General features: G+C 37.9%; 1 protein-coding gene across 1 annotated transcript; it reads left to right on the top strand.

Moving 5' to 3' along the window:
* Nucleotides 1-10,731: 10,731 nt before the first annotated feature.
* LOC116257108 (uncharacterized) lies at nucleotides 10,732-23,220 on the top strand. The gene is made up of 4 exons (XM_031633724.1): nucleotides 10,732-10,924; nucleotides 11,030-11,724; nucleotides 22,885-23,026; nucleotides 23,105-23,220. Exons 1-4 carry the CDS (start codon nucleotides 10,732-10,734, stop codon nucleotides 23,218-23,220), a joined length of 1,146 nt encoding a protein of 381 aa, XP_031489584.1.
* The last annotated feature ends 526 nt before the right edge of the window (nucleotides 23,221-23,746 follow it).

The following is a 23,746-nucleotide window of genomic DNA, read 5'->3' as shown; positions in this document are numbered from 1 at the left end:
CAAATGTTTTCTTGGCGTTTGAAGCTATCAACGTGAAACAATCGGGTAACCTGAACCAGGCCGCTAGACGTGGCAGTGGAATTTGACTCACAGAAGAGGTAAGAAAGGCCATTATCAGTTACCGACTCTACTTCAAAAGCTAAAAGATTGGAAAATTATCTCACCTATCTGCAAAACACATCAAAGTTGCGCTCCCCAACAAAAAATTCCTTAAGAAGAGTAAAACAAAAGAGAAATTATAGAGGCGGCCATGGATGACGGCAGAAACAAGGTTGGTGTGAGCTCCACATTCGTTGCTGTTTACAGTGGACATGATCCGCTGTTACCTGGTAGGCCTCTCTCTCTCTCTCTCTCTCTCTCTCTCTCTCTCTCTCTCTCTGATCTCAACAAATTGGGAGATAGACATGCATCAGATAAATAACATAAGCAAATGAGATAAGTAACAGAAGTGGGGAACAATTTATAGTTAGAGAAGAGGACATGGATCACCATTGGCTTCTTTCTTCCATTATCACTGTAGCAGTTATATGCATATAAGAGAAGAGAATGGAGCTAAGGATCGAGTAAAGTAAGTGAGAATGGCAGAGATGAGACGGAGAATGGGGAGAGAGGAGTGGGTGAAGGGGAGGACTGTTAGAAGAGGGGCCTTTGGAACTGTCAACTTGGCCACCTGCTGCAAATCCTCCTCCTCCTTCGACCCTCACCACCCTCTTCCTTCTCTCTTTGCTGTCAAATCCGCCATTTCTGCTTCCTCTTTTTCACTGCAGAACGAGGCCTTCATTCTCTCCAACTCCCCACGAATCATCCGCTGCTTCGGAGGACAATGGATGCTCGGATCGTCCAACCATGGGGTTGTTACATTATTATGTAGACACGCACTAACTAAAATTTCCTAAGTAATAAATTAAATTAGTCACATTTTGAGATTGATTCACTCTACCTATATATATATATATATTACAAATAATCAATCTTATACATTGAATATCTGTACATCATAGGTAAGCTTTTATGACGAAGCAGAGACGTATAGAGTATGACGAGATGACATGACATGGCAGCGAAGCCATGAAAGTGCATGACTACATTTCGATTATGAAATACTTGATGTTATCATAATTTTAGGACCCAAAATTTGTTATATATAAAAGTAAACATAATGAGTTGATCTCATCTGTTATTGGTGAAATATTCGAGGGACCGATTCGTGCAAAATACGTGAAAATTTGAAAAACCTTAAATTAAATTACAAAAGGATCTCAATTTTAGATAGGGGTGCCGATGGTTTTTTTTTTTCAATTTGGAAAAAGGAACTTGTTTGCAGTAGGCGGGGCCGGAGCTACAATTTTTTTTTGTTGCAAGGGCCAAACTACAATTTCAAAATTTTAACAAAAGGTTGAATAAAACTTTTCAAAATTTATATATATATTAAAGTAAAATTTTTAAACTTTACATATACATATACATTAACTTAGGAGGATATAATATAGTCAGATATAACTTGAGCTTGTGACGCGCTAGAAGAATGTGTTTTGTGGCTATGTTTTGTCGCTTAATCTAATATCTTTCGAGTAAAGAAAGCGCAAGTTGACAGAACATGCATTATTTCAAGGAGGAATGTAGTTAGGCCCCAATAATAAGTGACTTTACTCCTTAATTAATGATGTGAAGACTTGCAAACTGCACCCATCATGCGGGACACCAATTGACTCTTAACTTCTTCTTTGGAACAAGTTAGGTTATAGGATTATGCTTCTTATAATAAAAAGAGGCACCATCGTGGGTTAATTAAAACATTATGAAGTACATACACAGATAATAGAATCCACTCAATAGACCTCATCTATCTATCTATATATATATATATATATATAGTGCATTCATGCGTAAATACACGTTTTTTGATCCAGGCTTTTGTGTTAGCAAATGGGTATATGTGTTTGTGGACATGTGACTTATAAATTGATTTTGATTTTAATGGTTATGAATCTCTACTACGTGATTTATTCAAAGCATGTTATATTTGATATTAATACATGCGGAGCCCATGTTGTGATGCATCATATGAGCAAAATAGTATATGCATGGAAAGTATGTTAATTTGTATGAATCAAATATGAATTGTCACAAGATTAGATGTATAATTTGGCCTAACAACACATGATCCGAACTGCTCAGAGAACAGGGTGGCATGATCTTTGGTGACATGAGTAATGTGCAAGGGGTTTCCCTGGGCAGGCTAGTGCCACACCATCCATGTTTTTTTTTTTTTTTTGCAAAAAGTATGCATGTGTCTTGCGCACGCTCATTATGACGCCAATAAGAATGCTAACATATTCAATTTGACTCCCATATCCGACCGATCCCAAAGATTCGAACATGGAAAAAAATTTATTATCCAATTAAGAAATCGGGTCGGATTCGAATATACATAAATATCTTATCGAATTTAGATCAGATTCATTTTTAGACAAATATCTTGTATCCAATGCTATTAAATTTTGAAAATTGACGAAACCCAGATTAAAATTTAGATTCGAATTCGAATTCGGATATAAATATAAAAATTAGATTCAGATTGTAAAATTTTTATTTTGGTTTCGAATATGACTTTTCTTTATTTGAATTTTAGATCCTGAACTGAGGTTTGTATCCAGGGGCGATAGTTTGGATCTGGATGGATCTGAGAGTAATTGTTTGGATCTGAATAAATTTGATAGCGATAATTTGGATCCAAAAGAATCCATGGGTGAATTTGGATCAGAATGAAATCTGAAAGTTATAGTATGGACCTGATTGGATCTAAAAGCAATAGTTTGGACCTAAATGGTTCCAAAAGTGATACTTGGATCTAAATGTTTTGAGAGCGATAGTTTGGATCCAAGTGGATCCAACAGTGATAGTTTGGATGGTAGTATTGATGATATTATCGTTGGGGTTAATGATATTAGTATCCTCATCGGCGTGTTGGGCAAGATTTTCTTCAATTTTTTATTTTTTTTATTTTTTGAAAAACACAGGTAATTCTGGAAAAATAAAAGAAAATCAGGAGTATTTCAGTAAATTGAAGTTATTTTAAGTATTTTTGAAGTTAAATTCTAGGGTTACAAATCAAGGGTATTTTGGGTATTTTCAAAGTCAAAATGAAGGCTGCTTTGGGCTTGTGCATGCCGTATCGGGTTTTCGGCGTTTAGTAGTCAGAAAAGGAATTTTGGATCAGGATTATGAGTTTCGTTTTTGAATTTTGGACTTTGGATCGCAATGTTCTTATTTGGGTGTAGAATGGATCACAAAGTATTGTTTGGATCTGAACTGGATCTAAAAGTAAGATTTAGATCCACGTTGGTTCCTGAACTGAGGTTTGTATCCAAGGGCAATAGTTTGGATCTGGACGGATCTGAGAGTAATTGTTTGGATCTGAATAAATTTGATAGCGATAATTTGGATCCAGAAGGATCCGTGGGTTAATTTGGATCAGAATGAAATCTGAAAGTTATAGTATGGATCCAAATGGATCTAACAGCGATAGTTTGGATCTAAATGGTTCCGAAAGTGATACTTGGATCTAAATGTTTTGAAAGCGATAGTTTGGACCCAAGTGGAAGTGGTAGTTCGGATCTGAATGCATCCAAAAGTGATATTTTTTTTATCTAAATTTCATAGTTTGGATCTGAAATGGATCCAAATTTTGATTTTTGGATTTGGATTGGGCTTTGAGATACAGATTTGATCTAAGTTGAGTCTGACACTAAGATGGAGATCAAAATTTGGATTGGGATCGGTACTTTGAGTTCAAGGCTTGAATCGAATGCATTATTTTGTTGTGTGGGAAAATAGTAGCATATGGTTCGGGTCGTGAATAGACGGAAGATTTTGTAAAAATGAAAATTAGTATTTTTCACATCTCTCAAAGCTTTGTGTGGTGCCAGCCATTCAGTTTCAGTTGTCTCTCAATGGATAGATCGATCTCAAATTGGCTTGGTTTGGAAATCGCTCAAGTTAGCTGGGAATGTTAGAAAACCTGGCCACGAGTCAAGGTTAGTCTGCCTCACCTGGACTCGCCCTGACTAGCCCGATTTGAGTTGCTTTAAAACTTAACCAAGTCCACTAGTAAACCCACCAAATCCCAAGTTCACTAATGGACCCAGTCATCTATCGATTCGATTCTGAATGATGGGTTTGTCAATTATGATCTAATCTTTTCACCCCGGGATTGCTACAGGAACACAAGCCCGACTTGGATTTTACAGGTGTTGCTTTTAATCTAGATGTCATTCACAATTCAAAAATTTAATCATACAGTTGGATGCAAAAATTTAATCATATGCTTTTAAGATTTAAGTTTGAAAGCAATGAAACTTATTTAGATGGCAAAAAGCAAACTCAACTAGTAGGTGTGATTGGATCGAACCCTCAAAATCTAAACATGCAAGCTGGCCTACATATCACGGCGAAGCACTATCCGAAGCAATCACATCTCCAATCGATCCTCAACAAGAACTTAGAAAACCAGTTGACACAAACAAAGGCAGTTAGCAAATGCCAAGAGGGGACTGTAAAAAGTTTGAAGGAGAAAACTCTGACCCAACTAATGCTCAGGAGGAGGCTTAGACCCAAGTTTCAGCCAATACTCCCTTTGAGTGGGATCCGTTAGAGACTCAAAGATGGGTACCCTTCGCTTGTTGCGGGCCACATCAGGCTTGGGATTGATAAATGAGTCCACCAAAGCCTCGAATTCCGCCGTCTGCGGCATTATTTTCTTTTCCTCTTCGTTTTGCGCCACTTCGCGAGGTGTGCTTAACACCCTAGGTCTGCTGACCTGCCCAAATGCAAAAGACACGAATCAATTCCTTCGCATGGACCCTTGGTAGAGGCTGTTCGAGGCTTGTGATTCTTCAAGTTTCTTAGGTGGTTGTGTCCATCAAATGGAAATTTATTCAAGACAAAAACATGCATCAACGGTAAAAGGTAAAAAAAAAAATAGCAAATAGTTTGTAATTCATCATCACAAGGATAAGTCATACGTCACAAGAATGAAGAAGTTCGATACCACAGTTCTAATTTTCTCAAGTTTTTTTTTTTAAAAAAAGGCGCTCTTAAACATGGGCTTCTAAAGGGGGGAATGGCAATGATGAAAATTTCCACATGCCAAACAGTCAGGCCAGCGATTCTTGACCCCACGGTTTCTTTACTCGCGACCGAAACAAAAATATGAAATTGACTTTTTTCCAAGAAGAAGGTTTGGTTTCATGTCGTGCGTGGTGACATGATGAAGAAACGAAATTCCGAAACAAATTGGATTGAACAAGAGCTTGGTACCAAGCCCACGTTCTTTACTCGCCGAACGTGATGAGTGTGGCGGCATGACCTCTGGATGTAGTACAAGCTCTAAAGTAAAGAACCGCTTTCTACCTGAAATTTCTGTTTAGAAAAACTAAATTTAGTGAACTGATATTCCATACCTTGGGCATGATCGTTGGAGGCACCGGCTGCACCTCGGCGTTGTTCGTGGGTGGCATGGGCCGCACCTCGAGCTTATTTGTGGGCCTCCCATGTGCAAACTGCAACCGCATAGGTGTGAGAATGAACTATTAGAACCACATATCACATATATTAATGCAGATATAACTAAGCAAAGACATGCACACTCTACCAGATCCTTTCAAATATAGACTCATTCTTATTGTACTAGGAATCTACTTAAAAATGAACCAGATCCATGAAACACTTGTTATAGGAATTTTTAAGACAGATTTGTAAGGCAGTAACAATGTGTTATGGAGTCACACATAACTCGTCAAACACAGCTAACGTGCTAATTGATCTCATCACTCTGCTTGTGCTTATAACTTCAAATTCTGCGTCACTTATTTTGCTGTTATGACACATTGTCCACTAATTTACAACTATTGAGTCAGACTATATTCACTTTTTGTGTTTAAGGGAGACTACATTTTCTTCATGTGTAAACTAATTAAAACACAAGTTGGTAAACTAAAAATAACTTGTGGAAGCTAAAGTTGAGGTCATTTATACTGACTGGTTGTAAAAAGAGGTAAGAGCTTGCCAGATCAAATCTCACCTCATCATCCGAATGGAACTGCTAGCAAGTTGTATAGGTTATGTTCATAACCTATAGTTTGACCTGCGATTGATGAATATTAGCTGCGCCCTAGCTATTGTCGGCTTGTTTTTTATGTTTCCACGAGCAAACATCAAAACCAACATATTGAAAATTTTCAGAGTATGTTCTAACTAAGGTGCCTGCCGGTTCTAGTGAATACGGCTTTCAGACTTGGAAGGTTAAATGGTCCACGACATGTCACCGGTTATTTCTTTTCAGAGTATAACCATTGTTTCTTGAGTCCCATTGAACGAGCTTACGATTTCTATAACCATGTCAAGCTTGCCAGTACAACTATGGTTGCATCGTATTAGTGGACTCTCCTCCTAATAATCATTCCAAGAGTGAACCAAATCAGAAAGAGGGAGAGATAGAGCAGGTTGCACCTAATGTACCACACATACATACATACAGAAAGACAGAGAAATAGAGCACCTTGCAGTTGGCACCGTAACAGCATGCACCCGTTGTTCGGATAAAAATACGGATAAACACGAATCTACTAAAAAAGATTCAACAACGAAGTGTAGCCCAAACTGATCATGCAATAAGTAACGGATCAACGACAAAGCAATCACAATCACAAACTGCACAAGAAGATTTTTACGTGGAAAACACCTCAAAAACAATGAGGGTAAAAACCACGGGGTACTACGACCCAAACTCAATTCACTATGATCAATGATATAAGTTGTCCCACGAGCGGATACACAAAGTCAACCCTCCAACAATAATATCTCACCAAAGCTATATGAGAAAACAAGAGAAATATCACCGATTGAATGCGGAAACCGTGGATTGAGAGGAGATGCGTCTGGCTTCCTCCTTGGAATCGAATCTTGCTCGAGCCAAGAGCTGGCAACCTTCTCTTCCTTGCCTTCCTCTTCTCCTTCTCTCCTCTCCTCTTCTCCTTCTCTCCTCTTGGTGTGCAGCCACAAAAGAGCTCAGCCACAAGAGAGCTCCCTTTTCTTTTTCCCCAAAACAAAAACCTAAGAAAGAGAGACGTAAGAGGGATGGGGGCACCGTCGGGTGCCCTCCCCTATTTCTCCCACCCGTCACTTAAGTGACGGGCCGGGTCGGGTCCTCTCTTGAGGCTGGACCCGACCCAACAAGCTCCCTCCAGCTTCAAGAGAGGAAACATACCTGCAAAAATGAACAAAATTAATATACTGCCTTAAAGGCAGTCATCCTAACTAAGTCTTTACACATATCATGCTTCTCTTTAGGTAGAGACTTTGTCATCATATCTGCAGGATTATCATCTGTATGGATCTTATCAAGAACAAGCTGCTTCGACTCTAGAACATCACGTATCCAATGATACCTCACGTCTATATGCTTTGACTTTGCATGAAAAGTAGAATTCTTTTAAAGGTGAGTAGCACTCTGACTGTCATAGTAAAACACATACTCGTCTTGACTGAACTGAAGTTCCTACATGAACCTCTTCATCCATAGGAGCTCCTTGCTCGCCTCTGTAGCTGCAATAAACTCTGCTTCAGTAGTAGATAATGTTACACATTTTTGAAGTCTGGATTGTCAAGAAACTGCACCACCTGCATATGTCAATAAATATCCAGATATAGATCTTCTCCCATCGATGTTTCCTGTCATGTCTGAATCTGTATAGCCAACAAGAATAGATTTTTCTGCCACAAAACAAAGTGAAAAACTGCTAGTCCCACGAAGATATCTCAAAATCCATTTAACTGCTTCCCAATGTTTCTTTCCTAGACTTGAGACAAACCAACTAATAACTCCAACTGAATGAGCAATATCAGGCCATAGCATACATCAGACTACCTGTAACTGAGGCATAGGGAATCTTCTCCATATCTTCCTTTTCTGAATCTGTCATTGGACTTTGCTTGGTGCTCAACTTGAAATGCGCTGCAAGAGGGGTGCTAACAGGCTTTGCCTTGTCCATGTGAAATCTTTGAAGTACTTTCTCAATGTACTTCTCCTGAGATAGCCATAACTTCTTTGACTTCCTATCTCGCGTGATCTTCATACTCAAAATCTGACTAGCAGGTCCCAAGTCTTTCATAGCAAAAGACTTACTCAACTCCTTTTTCAAGTTTGAAATTCTTGAGATATTATTGCCAACAATAAGCATGTCATCAACATAAATCAATAAAATGAAAAAATCATTACCTGAGAATTTCTTCACAAAGACGCAGTGATCTGAAGTAGTCTTGGTGTAGCCATACTCCCCCATAAATGACTCGAACTTTTTGTACCACTGCTTAGGTGTCTGCTTCAAACCATACAAGCTTTTCTTTAATCTGCAAACATGGTTTTCTTTACATTTTACAAGAAAACCTTCGGGCTGCATCATGTATATTTCCTCATCAAGATCACCATGAAGAAAAGCTGTCTTCACATCCATCTGCTCGAGATATTATTGTTGGAGGGTTGGCTTTGTCTAGCCCCTCGTGGGACAACTTATATCATTGATCATAGTGGATTGAGTTTGGGTCGTAGTACCCCGTGATTTTTACCCTCATTGTTTTTGAGGGGTTTTCCACGTAAAATTCTTCTTGTGCAGTTGGTGATTGTGATTGCTTTGTCGTTGATCCGTTACTTATTGCATGATCAGTTTGGGTTATACTTCGTTGTTGAATCTTTTTTAATAGATTCGTGTTTATCCGCATTTTTATCCCAACACCCGTCTCCTCCCAAAACCAGCACATTTTCATCTTAAGTCGCGGCAATGAAGATCCGGCGGCTGCAGGGGATGACCTCGGCCAGGTTCCGGTGGAGGCTGAACTAGTGATGATGTCGCCGTCAATGACAACCACGTCCCCGTCCTCCATCTTATTGTTCCTCTTCACAGGCGTCGGAAGGTCCCGTCTCGTAGTTTCTAACAGCGAGCGAAAGATAAAAATATGAGTACCATTCCATGGTCACTTGCTAGTGTCAAACACAATCACTTTTGACTCTCTCTAGTGTCACTTGCACGATTCATTCTATACGATCTCACCCCTGAACTTTCCTACAATGACAAGAGAACCCCTCAAATTTCGCGGGAGAATGTAAGTGAGTAAGTTTTGTAAGCAAATTCGTCCCTGATGCAAAGATTTAATTTAGGAAGGATAGTAGCCATTATCGAACGGGACAAATATGACATTTACAAAAGATCTTCTTGCGCGAAACTATGGGACTAGCATGAACTCAAATTTAAGGGACAAACTCGTCCATTTCCAAAGCTGCTTCCTCATAGTTGTTGCATTACCTGCAGAAGATCAAAACTGTTTCTCCAAACGATGGCAATCGCAATCATGAACAGAAAAACAACGAGACCTGTAAATAATTTTCTAGTCGAACATCCTCTCGGACGGTTGTCGTGCCCTAGACTGCACGAAGCAGGACTAAATGAAAGTGCGATCAGCAAGTTCGTCAGTTGTGATTCCCTCTTTAGGATCGAATTTCTTGTAAGAGAACTTTGAAAACCGCTCTCTGTGGAGTAATATCTTCCCTACGCAATCGCGCGAGAAATGGAATACGAAGAGTATTGGAGAGGAAAATCAGCAATTTTCAGGAATCAAGAAAATCAGAAAGTAAGATTTCAGGAAAGAATATTTCAGGAAAGAAATTATAATCTTTCCTTGTATTGTTGTCAATCACATATTATGATCTTTCAATCCCAAAACTTGTGGGATTTGTACGTACCTGTAAACTTGTATAAATACCCCATCATATGAGAAATGAAAATCATCTCTTTTGGCTCACTCGTTTTTCTCTTCTCTCTCTTTTCCGCACGCCTTTCTTCACATGGTATCAGAGCCAAGAGTCGTTTCTGGCCACTCTCTCTGCTTCGTTCCCTGTATCTCTTCCGACATCCTCTGTTTTCTGCGTAACAAGGAAGTCCCCCGTGGAGCGTGTGGTTATATTCTCTGTTCCCCCCTTCCCTGAGGTGATTCTGGTTCCCTCCACGGTTATTCCTCCTTTGTTGGGGTTGAAAAGGGAAAACCGTCCCAAGCTTCGTCTGCTCCAGCTCTGCCTGCTCGAGCACCTGCTGGAGCTGCTATGCCCGCTCGATTGTTGAGCGTTCTGTTTCAAAGCCGCTTCTCATCTAGCTGCTCTGTTCACTCAATTGTTGAGCGTTCTGTTTCAGAGCCGCTTCTCATCCGCTCGAGTTCCACCTCCGCCCGTTCCTGCACCACCTGAGCGAGCGATCTTCTCCGTCCGCCCGCTTCTTCGCTCCAGCGCCCGTTCCTCCGTTTTCGAAGAGAAGAAGGAGACTGCAGATGCTCGGACCACTGTCGCCCGTTCGCCAGGCTCCCTGACCGGCTCGTGGGCTATTGAGATCGGGAGGTCTCCATCAAGGCTCTTCACACGATGGCACTTTCTTTTTGGCGGCTATATCTCAAAAGCCCAAGCTAGGGTTTTCTCCTGCTGCGATTCTTCAGCGCCCGCTCAAGGCTCTATTCGCCCGAGCGCCCAAACCTGTTCGAGTGCTCCTGCATCGCTCACTCGAGCACCCCATCTTTTCCCTCGACCGCTCCAACGTCCAAATCTCATCCGCTCAAGTGCTCCTGAATCACCCGCTCGAGCGCTCAACAGCCCGGTGCCTCTGCCGCTCTCCTACTGCCCTCTCTTTGACTATGGCGACAACTCCTCTTGTTGATCGGACTGATATCTCTGGTGATCAGAATGAGTCACCTTTCGTCGTGCACCATTCTGATAATCCTGGTGCTATTTTAGTGACCAATCCCCTTGTTGGAGACAACTATTTCACATGGCGATGGGCAATGAAAATGGCCCTGAGTGCCAAGAACAAGTTCGGATTTGTTGATGGTTCTATTTGAAAACCCGCAACCACTAGCTCGGACTACATGCCATGGGTTCGCTGTAATGACTTGGTTCTATCATGGATTCTTAACTCATTATCCAATGAAATAGCAAATAGCGTTATCTATGCCAGTGAAGCTCACGAGGTTTGGATTGATCTTCAAGAACGTTTCTCTCAAGGTAAAGCTGCTCATATTTATCAATTTAAGAAGATGATATCTGATTTACGCCAAGAACGCAATTCATTAGCTGTCTACTTCACTACACTTAAAACTTTTTGGGATGAACTTGGATCTTATTCAACTGTGTCTGCATGTACTTGTGGTGCGTTTAAAGAGTTTCATTCATGTCAAGATCATGAAAAAGTTTATCAGTTCCTAATGGTATTGAATGAAAGTTTTAGCAATCTTCGAAGTCAGATTCTTGCTATCGATCCTCTACCCAACATTAATAGGGTATATACTATGTTGCTTCAAGAAGAGACTCAACGTCTTCTCACACCAAAAATGTCTGGATCCAATAACATAGCTCTTGCTGCCAGGTCTTCTCCTACATCATATACCAAACGGAATAAGGCAAGGATGCCTAATGCTACTCGCAATCGTCCTCGACCAAAATGTGATCATTGTGGAATGCTTGGGCATATAAAATCTCGATGTTATGTGCTTCATGGTTACCCTCCAAATCATCCTAAGGCTGCAGGTTCAACTGGTGATTCATCTAAAATTGAAAAGGCACAACAGGGAGGAACATTGGCAAACAATGTAAAAGTCAGTGCTGTTTTGTCACAACTTACCGAAGAACAGGTCAGTCAATTGGCATCTTAGTTAAATGTTGATGCTTCACCAGCTGTCGCTAATCTAGCAGGTAAACAATCATTCTCAACTCATTTTCCTTGGATTATTGACACCGGAGCCTCAGACCATACGACCCCTCATTTACATTTGCTTTCTAATATCAAAAGTCTACCAAAACATCGTGTCATTAACCCACCCAATGGACATCAAACACTAGTCTCTATTACTGGAACAGTTTACCATTCAGCCAATATTCAGCTTACTGATGTCCTATATATTCCTAATTTTAAATACAATTTATTATCAGTTCTAAAGTTCACCAAGACCACTAATTGTATTGCTGTTTTTCTTCCAACCTGTTGTGCTTTTCAGGACCCTTTGTCGAGGAAGCTGATTGGAGTGGATAACTTGAGCGGTGGACTTTACCATCTTCTTCTTCCAACTACTTCACATGCTTTGTTTGCTTCTCCTAGTAATAAGACAGCTCATATATGGCATATGAGACTTGGACATCCTTCATTTGATAAGTCTTTTTCATTGAATGAAAACATTTCTATTTCCAAGCATGATTCTCCTTGTGATGCATGTCTTAAAGCTAAATTCAGTAGTTTACCTTTTCCAACTAGTAACTGAAGTCGTCTGCAGATATAGCAGCGGCCAGTACAAAGAAAAGGGACTCTCCAGTAGTATAGATCAAGAAATTCTTGCAGTAATATATGGGCTCAATAGTTTTCGCTTATTTTTGCTCAACAAAAAAGAAATAAAAGTTAGGACCGATTGTGATGCTATTGTAAAGTTTTACGAAAATAAAAATTCTAAAAGAATAAGTCAGAGAAGATGGATATCCTTTAAAGATATCCTTATAAACCAAAATTATAAAGTAACATTTGAACACATAAAAGGAGAAACAATCGTCTAGCCGATATGTTAAGTAGATTGCTAAAAGATGAATAGAGACATTGATGTTTATGAATCTGAAATAAGAAAATTTAATAAAATTGTAAGTTATCTCGACCAATACAGAGTAAGGTTACATGACCTTAACCCTGCTTTCTCCATCGAGATCAAAAAAATTAGTGATGATCTTTTAGACATTGTTTTAAGCATGCAACAGTTAGTTGATGACATGAAACAAGAAAGGGTTCAAACATTTCATCTCGTTCTTCAAATGACACTTCTACATGTAGACATTAGTCACGGTAGACAAGATAGAATGCATTGTTTCATTTGATATTTTTCTTCTTACAGGACAAGATGGCCTCTACAAACCAGTTGCCCCTTGACTCAGATCTAGGATTACCAATCTTCCCACCTCATTCAAATTTGGTCTTTCGAACTTCTCCAGGCCTCATCCTTGATCTAAAAGATTATGTCCTTCTAGACAACCTTTGGCAAAACAAAAGAAATCCCTCATACCTAAAAATTATTTCCTTATTAGCCAGCCATCTCAACTTGAAAAACAGGCAACTTCAATCCAAAACTCTGTCAGAACTCTCCTTGGATCATATACCCCTCCGACCTCAAAGCCTGGATGCTTATCTTACCGTAGAAATGAGCCAAAAAGCAGACCAAGCACAAATAAGTTGGTGGAAAAAGGAAAAAGAAGAGCTAAATGAAAAAATACAAGCTCTAAAAACAGAGAATAGACTCTTTAGGTAACATGTTGAAGAAGAAATTAGGAAATTAGGAGAAAAAAGAGAAACAGTTCCCCCAAACATCCCATTAGTCAAGGAACAAATCTATCATTTGGTGATGAAGGCAAAAAGAAAAGAACAAGTTGACATGCAGAATCTATTAAGGACCATGGCACGACATTCAAAGAACAGAAAGCCTAGTTTGGAATTTGCTTTGCTGAAACATAAACACAACCCACATGTAGAAAGTTCTTTATGTGAATGTGCACAAGAATTTTCCATTATACAAGCCACTCTTAACCTTAGAAAGTGGCAGGACCAAGAGATTCAGGGGATAAAACTTTCCCCCAAAACTCTTTTGGAGTAAGGATTTTTAAAACGAGTACTGGTTATGAAAGAAGAGCAGGTAAAACATCTTGATTTTCATTGGCAATTGGCATACACATTAAGAAGGATGTTTAAAATTGGAAACATAAAGCCTTATGGATATGTTAATTTAGACATTGAAACTATTCTTCCTTCGTATGAATATCTTTGTGAAGCGAAACATGAAATTACGATCAATATCTACACTAAACTTTTTCCCCTGCAAACTCGTATTCCTGAAGAAACTCTTCGAACTCTTCTTATTAATGAAGACGTATATTCCCAACTGAAGCATTGGAGAGCTTATACAATTGCTGTAGACCAACATGGCCGGTGGACAAGATCTACTTGTAAGGTAGCTGAAGATAAAAATACACGAATCTTCCTAGTAGATACTTGGCTTACTGAGAAATTTTACATTCCTTTCCAAAGTATCTTACAGATAAACTCTGGCCTCTGTGAACACTTCTGCCAAATCTATGATAGTAGTCCTGCAGAATGGACCGGTGAAGATCAAAATGTCGAACCAGTCATTCATAGAGATGACAATGAAGATGAGTGGAACGTTGTTGATGAAGGAGAATGAGATAATAATGAACAATACGAAGAAGAAATTGGAAACAACTAGAGAAAAGTAGGGATGGAGCTGCTGAGTCCTTAACCCTGCAGCCTAACGTTTGTTAAGACCAAAAAAATTTGGCCCTTGTAAGTTATGGTTAAACTTTTCATGGGTACAGTGCTTCCCATGTAAAACATAAGCATCATCCGTTTGAGAAGAAACGTGATAAACTTCTTTTTGAGAAAATCCCCCAAGTTAAACATAAGATTTGCGTTGTAGATCATCGCCTCAAAATCTACCCTGGAAAAACCCTCTATGATAAATATGGGTTTTACGTTTGTAAATTTTCGTCATAAAAATTTACCCTGTGACGCACCCCACAAGATAAGCTCTGGGTCACATCCTGAAGCAAATCGTTTCGAGGCGCTTCTAAAAGATCGTTGTAGTTGCCGACCTTCTTTATGTAAATAAAGCAACGTTGCGTGAATAAAGAAGAAGGAATGTTACACGCGTCAAAAAAGTGAACACGTGGCTTGCCATTGAAGAAAAGACGAAGCGGCTACTGTAGCAGTCATTGTAGCAGTTACTGTAGCACTTCGGCGGACACTGTAGCGCACTGTAGCACTTTTTGGACGCGTTCGACTGCCACCTCATCCAGCACACGACAGCTGTCCACCTTAGAGTTCCTTCTAGTGTAACTGCTTTTGTTTATTTGCGTTTAGCTTGTTCGGGAAGGAATCATTCCTTTTCCATATTGTAATTTGTTTTCAAGTCCGGTGCCTATAAAGGCACCACCCCAGCGTTTGTATTCATCATCCTCACATCTATCCTCCATCCGCCTCCGAGTGCTTGAGTCCCTCTCCCTTCCTCACTTCCCTTCATTTTCTTCTCCACTCCCATGTTGTTGTAAGAAGCAAACCGGTGCTTTCGTGCAAAAATCCGGCCCCTATATATCAGAAGAGAACCGGCACTTTCGTGCAAAAATCCGGCCCCCCTTTATAACTGGTATTTTCTTCAGGAATACGAGTTTGCAGGGGAAAAAGTGAAGTGTAGATATTGATTGTAATTTCATGTTTCGCTTCACAAGGATATTCATACGAAGGAGGAATAGTTTCAATGTCTAAATGTGTATGCCAATCGCCAATGAAAATCAAGATGTTTTACCTGCTCTTCTTTCGTAACCAGTATTCGTTTTAAAAATCCTTGCTGCAAAAGAGTTTTGGAGGGGAGTTTTATCCCCTGAATCTCTTGGTCCTACCACTTCATGTGGGTTGTGTCTATGTTTCAGCAAAACAAATTCCAAACTAGGCTTTCTCTTCTTTGAATGTCGTGTCATGGTCCTTAATAGATTTTGCATGTCAACTTGTTCTTTTCTTTTTGTCTTCATCACCAAATGATAGATTTGTTCCTTGACTAACGGGATGTTTGGGGGAACTGTTTCTCTTTTTTCTCCTAATTTTCTAATTTCTTCTTCAACATGTTACCTGAGGAGTTTATTCTCTGTTTCAAGAGCTTGTATTTTTTCATTTAGCTCTTCTTTTTCCTTTTTTCGCCAACTTATTTCTGCTTGGGCTGCTTTTAGGCTCCTTTCTAGGGTAAGATAAGCATCCAAGCTTTAAGGTCGGAGGGGTATATGATCCAGGGAGAGTTCTGGCAGAGTTTTGGATTGAAGTTGTCTGTTTTTCAAGTTGAGATGGCTGGCTAATAAGGAAAGGATTTTTGGGTATGAGGGATTTCTTTTGTTTTGCCAAAGGTTGTCTAGAAGGACCTGATCTTTTAGATCAAGGATGAGGCCTAAAGAAGTTCGAAAGACCAAATTTGAATCAGGTGGAAAGATTGGTAATCCTAGGTGTGAGACAAGGGGCAACTGGTTTGTAGAGGCCATCTTGATACCAGCTATAAAGGGGGGCCGGATTTTTGCACGAAAGCGCCAGTTCGCTTCTTACAACAACATGGGAGTGGAGAAGAAAAGGAAGTGGAGTGGGGAAGGGAGAGGGAGTCAAGCACTCCGGAGCAAGCATTCGGAGTCGGATGGAGGACAGATGTGAGGATGATAGATACAGACGCTGGGGTGGTGCCTTTATAGGCACCGGACTTGAAAACAAATTACAATATGGAAAAGAAATAGCATTTCTTCCCGAACAAGCTAAACGCAAACAAACAAAAGCACTTACACTCGAAGGAACTCGAAGGTGGACAGCTGTCGTGTGCTGGATGAGGTGGCAGTCGAACGCGTCCAAAAAGCCAAAAAGTGCCACAGTGCGCTACAGTAATTGCTACAGTGACTGCTACAGTAGCTGCTTCGTCTTTTCTTCAATGGCAAGCCACGTGTTCACTTTTTTGACGCGTGTAACATTCCTTCTTCTTTATTCACGCAACGTTGCTTTATTTACATAAAGAAGGTCCGCAACTACAACGATCTTCTAAAAGTGCCTCGAAACGATTTGCTTCAGGATGTGACCCAGAGCTTATCCTGTGGGGTGCGTCACAGGGTAAATTTTTAAGCCGAAAATTTACAAACGTAAAACTCTTATTTATCCTGGAGGGTTTTTCCAGGGTAGATTTTGAGGCGATCATCTACAACGTAAATCCTATGTTTAACTTGGGGGATTTTTCCAAAGAGAAGTTTATCACGTTTCTTCTCAAACGGATGATGCTTACGTTTTACATGGGAAGCACTGTACCCATGGAAAGTTTAACCATAACTTACAAGGGCCAAATTTTTCCAGTCTAAACAAGCGTTAGGCTGCAGGGTTAAGGACTCTCCATATTTTCTACTTGATTCGATTATGTTATGACTCATGCAGCTATCACTACAAGGTTCTTCGTCAGAGGAATTAGGAGCATGAAATGATTCTTCTATAGATACAATGCTATAGATGCTTTCAGTATCGCTAATATATTCATCTAAAACTAATACATCCTCATTTAGACAGTCAACAAGGATTGTAAAGATTTTTTCGTTTTGAACAGTTTTTAGCTAAATGTTCAGGACTTCCACAAGTAAAGCATGTTAACTTGTTTTTATAATCCCTTTGGGTATTATATTTTCTAACATGTCTATGTTTGTCAAGATAGGGTTTTCTAGCATTAGATTTACAAAGGTAGTATCTTCGTCGTTTATCTTTATCTTTTGTCTTTTAAGTTTTTGGGTGTCTAGGTTCTCTATCATATCTTTGTGGTGTAAAAATTTGTTTGCAAAAGTTATATTCTCCTTTTAATTGTTTGGAAATGGTTATCTCAATACATTTCTTTACTAATTCTTCAATAATAAATTGAATCCTTATACTAATGTTATCTAGGTGGGGCATCTTCTCTTTTTCTTTATATTTTTTATGAATCTCAGAACCCAAGGGATCTTGTAACTTGAGAAATAGGCTTTCTCCTAACTTTTTATTATAAAAACAACCTGCTAAGGAACTATAATAAAAGAAATCTTGTAAAAAAGGTTTAATATAGCGCTAGTCTTTAATTTGAAGTTGCTCTTGTTTTCTGATCGAGTCTTGCTGTTGTTTATTATACCCTGTATTTGGTTGGTATCCTAGAAAGAGTAATTGTATTTTATTGGTAAAGTTATAAATATTTTTGCCTAAAAGAATTTCTCTTTGCAAGTCTTGTGGGTATTCTCTTTTGTATGCTTCCCAAGATGCTCTAACGGTTTCTCCTAAAAAATTTTCTGTCCAATTGTACATATCTTCTGTTGTCCACATTTCTTGATTCATCATGTCTCATTTCCTAGCAACTCGTTGAGACCACATGTCTATTACTGAGGGTAATAATTACAGATCATGAGCACTTATGTTCAAAATTCTTCCTTCATCTATTAAATCTTTTCTGTCTATGGTTTCTAAAGGCATTCTTTTACCCTTAGGTGTATAGGTATCTCTTTCTTTATATTCTACATAAGGTCTTATAGAGGGTTGTTCAGGTGAATAGAATAGTACAGGTGAAGTTGATGGGGGTTGTGCTTGTTGTTGAAGTTGTTGTTGATCTTGTGGTGATCTCCCTGTAGTAACTAAGGAAGATTCTGGGGCATCTATTTTCATAAGATTTTTTGAGATGTTCATTGGTTTCTGCATATAAGCATCCTCTAGTCTATTTATCCTGATATTTTTCGTGGGATCTATGTATAGGTTATCTTCCTCTTGAATTTTTCCTTCTGCGACTAATTTTATTTCTAGTCTAAGGATATCTTCTTCTAATAAGTCAAATCCCTTAGGAAGTAGAATACAATTATTTCCTAAAGCTTCCATATAATCTTCTATCTGGCTTCGAAATTCTTCAGATTCGTTTTCTTCTTTATTTTGTTTTTCTTTATAGTCTAAAAATCTCACAATATACCTGCCATCATGGTTTTTAAACATTAAACTTTCTTCAGGAACTTTGACATTAGTCTTTATTTCGAGATTTTTACTAATATTCCAATCTAAGTCTTCTAATTCTTCAGGATCAATAGTCATAGGCTTAATCATCCTGATACCTTTACTAGTCATAGATTCGATTATAGCCTTAGTATCGATTTTGTACTTTGTAGTACTACTATTAGTTACTTTTCCTAAGAATCTGACATTTACAAGTAAATTAGCTTTCCTGTAAATGTTTAATATCCTTTAGTTTGAATTCTTATGATGATATGTTCAAGGTCTCTTATGCTTAGCAAGAAATCGGGTGCACAATAAAATATGCCTTTGTTGTTAGACATATCAATTTTCATACTTGCTATAGTGGCCTTCCTAGCATCGTTTGCTCATCTCTTATCTAGTAAAGTGATTAATACTTTTGTTCCTAGATTTCTTCTGGCTAAACCCTTAATTCCTATAATTATTAAACCAATATGGATAAATCTATTATGGTTTCGTAATAATTGTTTAATACTATTGTGACTAACGATGCCAATGTTTTGATGTTCAGTAGTTACACAAACTTCTTCTTCTCTGCGTATTTCTGATCGAGTCTTGTTGTTGTTTATCATACCCTGTATTTGTTTGGTATCCTAGTAAGAGTAATTGTTTTTTATCGGTAAAGTTATAAATATTTTTGCCTACAAGGATTTCTCTTTGCAAGTCTTGTGGGTGTTCTCTTTTGTATGCTTCCGAAGATGCTCTAGCGGTTTCTCCTAAAAATTTTTCTGCCCAATTGTACATTTCTTCTGTTGTCCACATTTCTTGATTCATCCTGTCCCATTTCCTAGCAACTCGTTGAGACCACATGTCTATTACTGAGGGTAATAATTACAGATCATGAGCACTTATGTTCAAAATTCTTCCTTCATCTATTAAATCTTTTCTGTCTATGGTTTCTAAAGGCATTCTTTTACCCTTAGGGGTATAGGTATCTCTTTCTTTATATCATACATAAGGTCTTCTAGGGGGTTGTCCAGGTAAATAGAATAGTACAGGTGAAGTTGACGGGGGTTGTGCTTGTTGTTGAGGTTGTTGTTGATCTTGTGGTGATCTCCCTGTAGTAACTAAGGAAGATTCTGGGGTATCTATTTCCATAAGATTTTTTGAGATGTTCATTGGATTCTGCATATAAGCATCCTCTAGTCTATTTATCCTGATATTTTCCGTGGGATCTATGTATAGGTTATCTTCCTCTTGAATTTTTTCTTCTGCGACTAATTTTATTTCTAGTCTAAGGATATCTTCTTCTGATAAGTCAAATCCCTTAGGAAGTAGAATACAATTATTTTCTAAGGCTTCCATTTAATCTTCTATCTGGCTTCGAAATTCTTCAAATTCGTTTTCTTCTTTATGTTGTTTTTCTTTATAGTCTAAAAATCTCACAGTATAGCTACCATCATGGTTTTTAAACATTAAACTTTCTTCGGAAGCATACAAAAGAGAACACCCACAAGACTTGCAAAGAGAAATTGCCTAAAAGATGACACGATTGTAAACAAATTTACAATGTTCACAACTCTACCTCACACTGAGTCATTAGTTTTCAATATATCGCCAAAAGATTCTCATGAGTAAGAAACTCATTTTAGAGTCTACTTTAAACATTTTGTTCTTTTCATGTTTTAATGACTACCGTAAATTTGCATCGATATTTTTCTTGGAAATTTAGTAGAAGCTGAGTTTCATAATTTTTTCTATATTCTTTATTTTTGAACTCCGATGATTTTCCAAAGAAAAATATTTTTTTTTAATATATGAGGAAAACCTTGCCAATGAAGAACCAGCAAAAAATATTTCTGACAATGGAATCAATCAAGGAGCACATCATCCTTGAAAGTGAACTTTTTATAAGTAGGTTCATCCATGAAAGCGAACTTTTCATAAGTAGGTTTGGGAACACCTTATATATATATTGAGTGAATAGTGAGTCTAGCAAAGGTGTGAACTAATACTAGATGGTGAAAATGTCCATCATTTTTTTTTCTTATTTTTCTCTCTACCGTCCATTATAATAGATTAGATGATCATCATGAATGATCTAGTATTTCTCGGCAATATTGTTTTTCTTGAGAAATTTTGGGAAAATCTCATTAAGCTTTTGGGGCACAAAAATAAAAAAAATAATCTAGGTAAAACCAAACAGATGAGAAACTAATAAGAATGCATTAAAGAATGGCTTAGTGATGCTAAGAATGAAATGAAAGGAACATTCCTGATGTCACTAACCTTAAAAAAGAGGGAAAAAAAGGAAAAAGGCAGGTAAAAAATGCGGTGAAAACAAAAAAAAAATTATTTCTTCACGTTTTTTTTAAGGGCACTTTTTTCAGTTTTTTTCATTTTTATTATTTTTCTCGTTAGTATTGTGGTATAAAAAATATCGCATGATTTTTTTGCCATTATATATATATATATATATATATATATATAGCACCAGTATTCCCCACCTTGAAGCCACTTGAACATATGAATGAATCAAACTAAATTGATGGATTAGATTTATTTATTTTATTTAATAAATGCTAAGTTTTGGTGAAGAAAGGAAAATTAATTGCGTATAAAATCAGTGCCTCACAATGCATCGAAACTAGATATCCTTTTTTATTTCTTAAAAATATGAATTAAACATGATTTTTAATGAAAACTAATGCAGAACCTACGTATTTTATCAGATTATGTAAAACGATTCTATAATATATTATATTATTTATTTATTTATTACAATCTCAAGTTCTAACTCTTGGACGAGAGTTGTAAAATCACTGTAACTGAAAATTTTATGTAAAAAAGCTACAACAATAATGTAGTTGACAATAATACCTTGGAAGAAAATTACTAACTGGTGGAAAATAAGCAATCATGATCACAAAAGGTAATAGATGAATGTTCCTAAATTGTGTTGTGTGTGCAACACTAGTTTGGTGATGTCTATGAACCATTTGTTGTGTTCGGGGTCTTTTCAGTTATGTCTCATAGGTGTGCCTAAACAGCTGGGTGCCGCTGCAGCTCCGACACGACACATAATGCAGTTAACATGTCTTTGGCGACCCAACTAAAGTAGCCCTAATATAAAATGGTTAAAAATGTAAATATAGATAGATAAGACTATTAAAAATAAATAAATAACATTACTGAATCGGCACAGTATATAAACCCGCACTCCACACCGATGTGACATAGCTTTTTAGTTGAAAGCATATGCCTAAGCACTTGGCAGCAGCCTAAACACATAAACAAGAAATACTCAAAGTCTTAACCCAAAAATTTATTTTCCATGTCTGTTATATCTTCTAGAATATTGAGCTGGTGTTTTCTTAAAAGCTCTACTTTGACCTTGTTTTTCTTTTTCTTCCTCTTTATTTTCCCCATTTCGATTGAGTATGACTTCTTAGGTGCCAGCATCACTATTCTATACCCAGTATTTCTTGAAGGTTTACTGTCTAGGTCCACGTAGCGTTTTTTAATGGCTCTTCAAATTAGACTTGGGTACAGATGTGCAACTGCCACTTTTTTTTTTTCTCATTGATAGAATCATAGCTTGTTAGTTGTTAATTTTATTGTTTCTAAACAACTATTATTATTATTATTGTATATATATGGACACCTATGTGACATGACCATGATGGGGTTCCAGTGCCAAATGAAGTATTTGTGCGACACAACCAAGATATTAGTTCAGTCTTTGCATTTTAAATATCTTTTTTGTCCTGTTAAATTTCGAGTGAATGGCAATAATGATTTGAATTTCGGAGATAATTTAGATGCCGGAATGGTGAGATATTTGGCTTTTGTAGGCAACCTAATGGCTTAAAACAAGTGGAGGGAAGGCTACATAATTTTTTCTTCGTGTAAGGTGTTTTAACTTATGTCAAGTTGCTTTTGCATTATAAGATACTTTAATGTATTTATGGCCTTTTTTAGTTGAAGGCATGAGGAAGGCAATTTTTTCATAGTATTAATACAATAAAGTGTTGGCAGCAATGAAAATTTGTTTCCTTCTGACTGCTGCGGTTTCTATTTATAGTTGTTTTGCACACACAGACAGTGAGATCTGGTGCTTTTTCCAGCTGGATGTTCTTTGACAATCTTAATGGAACTGAAAACCAGAACTAGTTCTTTATTCCTGTGCTAGCATAATTAATTCACAAAATTCCATTAATGGATTGTTTTACGTTGCTTTGCATTGCAATGACTGGGATGGCATTTGCAGATTGTGAAGGAGAACCAGAAATTACATAAAGGTTCAGTTGAAATTGAAGATGATTCTGCTTCGTTGGCTGATGTGAACATACTGCCTGGAGATGTTCTTTGGGTTACTGACACAGAAGTACATGAGAATCGTGATATTGCAGGTTATTTACTTTCCCACTGCCACTTTTATAGCCTATCTTGCTGCTTGTTCGACCTTTATGTTGGTAATTTGAATGCAGATGAACTTTTGGGAAGCAGGATGGAATTTGAGCCGGCAGAGGAAGGGTTTAAAGGAACTCTTTTGGCATCAAATGGCTCGGTTAAGATGGCTTTATGTAACAACTGTTTATATTAACAAGTCTCCTTTTTTTTTGAAGTATTCTACATCCTCTCTCTGTACATGAAACTGTTTTAGTTGTTGGCACAAGATATCGCTTTAAGACTTTTGGAAGATGAGCAAAACTAGGTGATAAGTTCCTTCCTTTTGTTCTGTTGCTGCTAATGTGCACATGCTAATCTCTGCTATTTTCTTCAAAGATTACTGCAAATAATGATTGGAACTGTGATACATGAAGACATCATCTTTAATAAAATCTATGAGCTGATCTTCATAGATAATTCTTTTTCATTTCAAATCCTCCTTTTAATGCAGACTGGCTAGGTTGCTTGCACCTCACTTTAAATAACGTTTTTATCTTGGCGTTTGTCCTCTGCCCTCTTTTCTCTGTAAAAAATAGAAGATAAGCATATGATGATAGGTTCATGTTACTCAGCTTGGTCGCTTTCTTGCTTGGTAGGACTGTTGGACGTTTTGCGTTACAGCAGAAGAGTCCCTTTTGTGGAATCAGCAAATCTCCAGCGTCCCCTGTGAAGAACAGCAG

The sequence above is a fragment of the Nymphaea colorata genome, chromosome 7, assembly GCF_008831285.2.
Source record: "Nymphaea colorata isolate Beijing-Zhang1983 chromosome 7, ASM883128v2, whole genome shotgun sequence".
Taxonomy (NCBI): domain Eukaryota; kingdom Viridiplantae; phylum Streptophyta; class Magnoliopsida; order Nymphaeales; family Nymphaeaceae; genus Nymphaea; species Nymphaea colorata.
The sequence above is the reverse complement of the archived record's forward strand: the minus strand, read 5'-3'. Positions and strand labels throughout refer to the sequence as shown.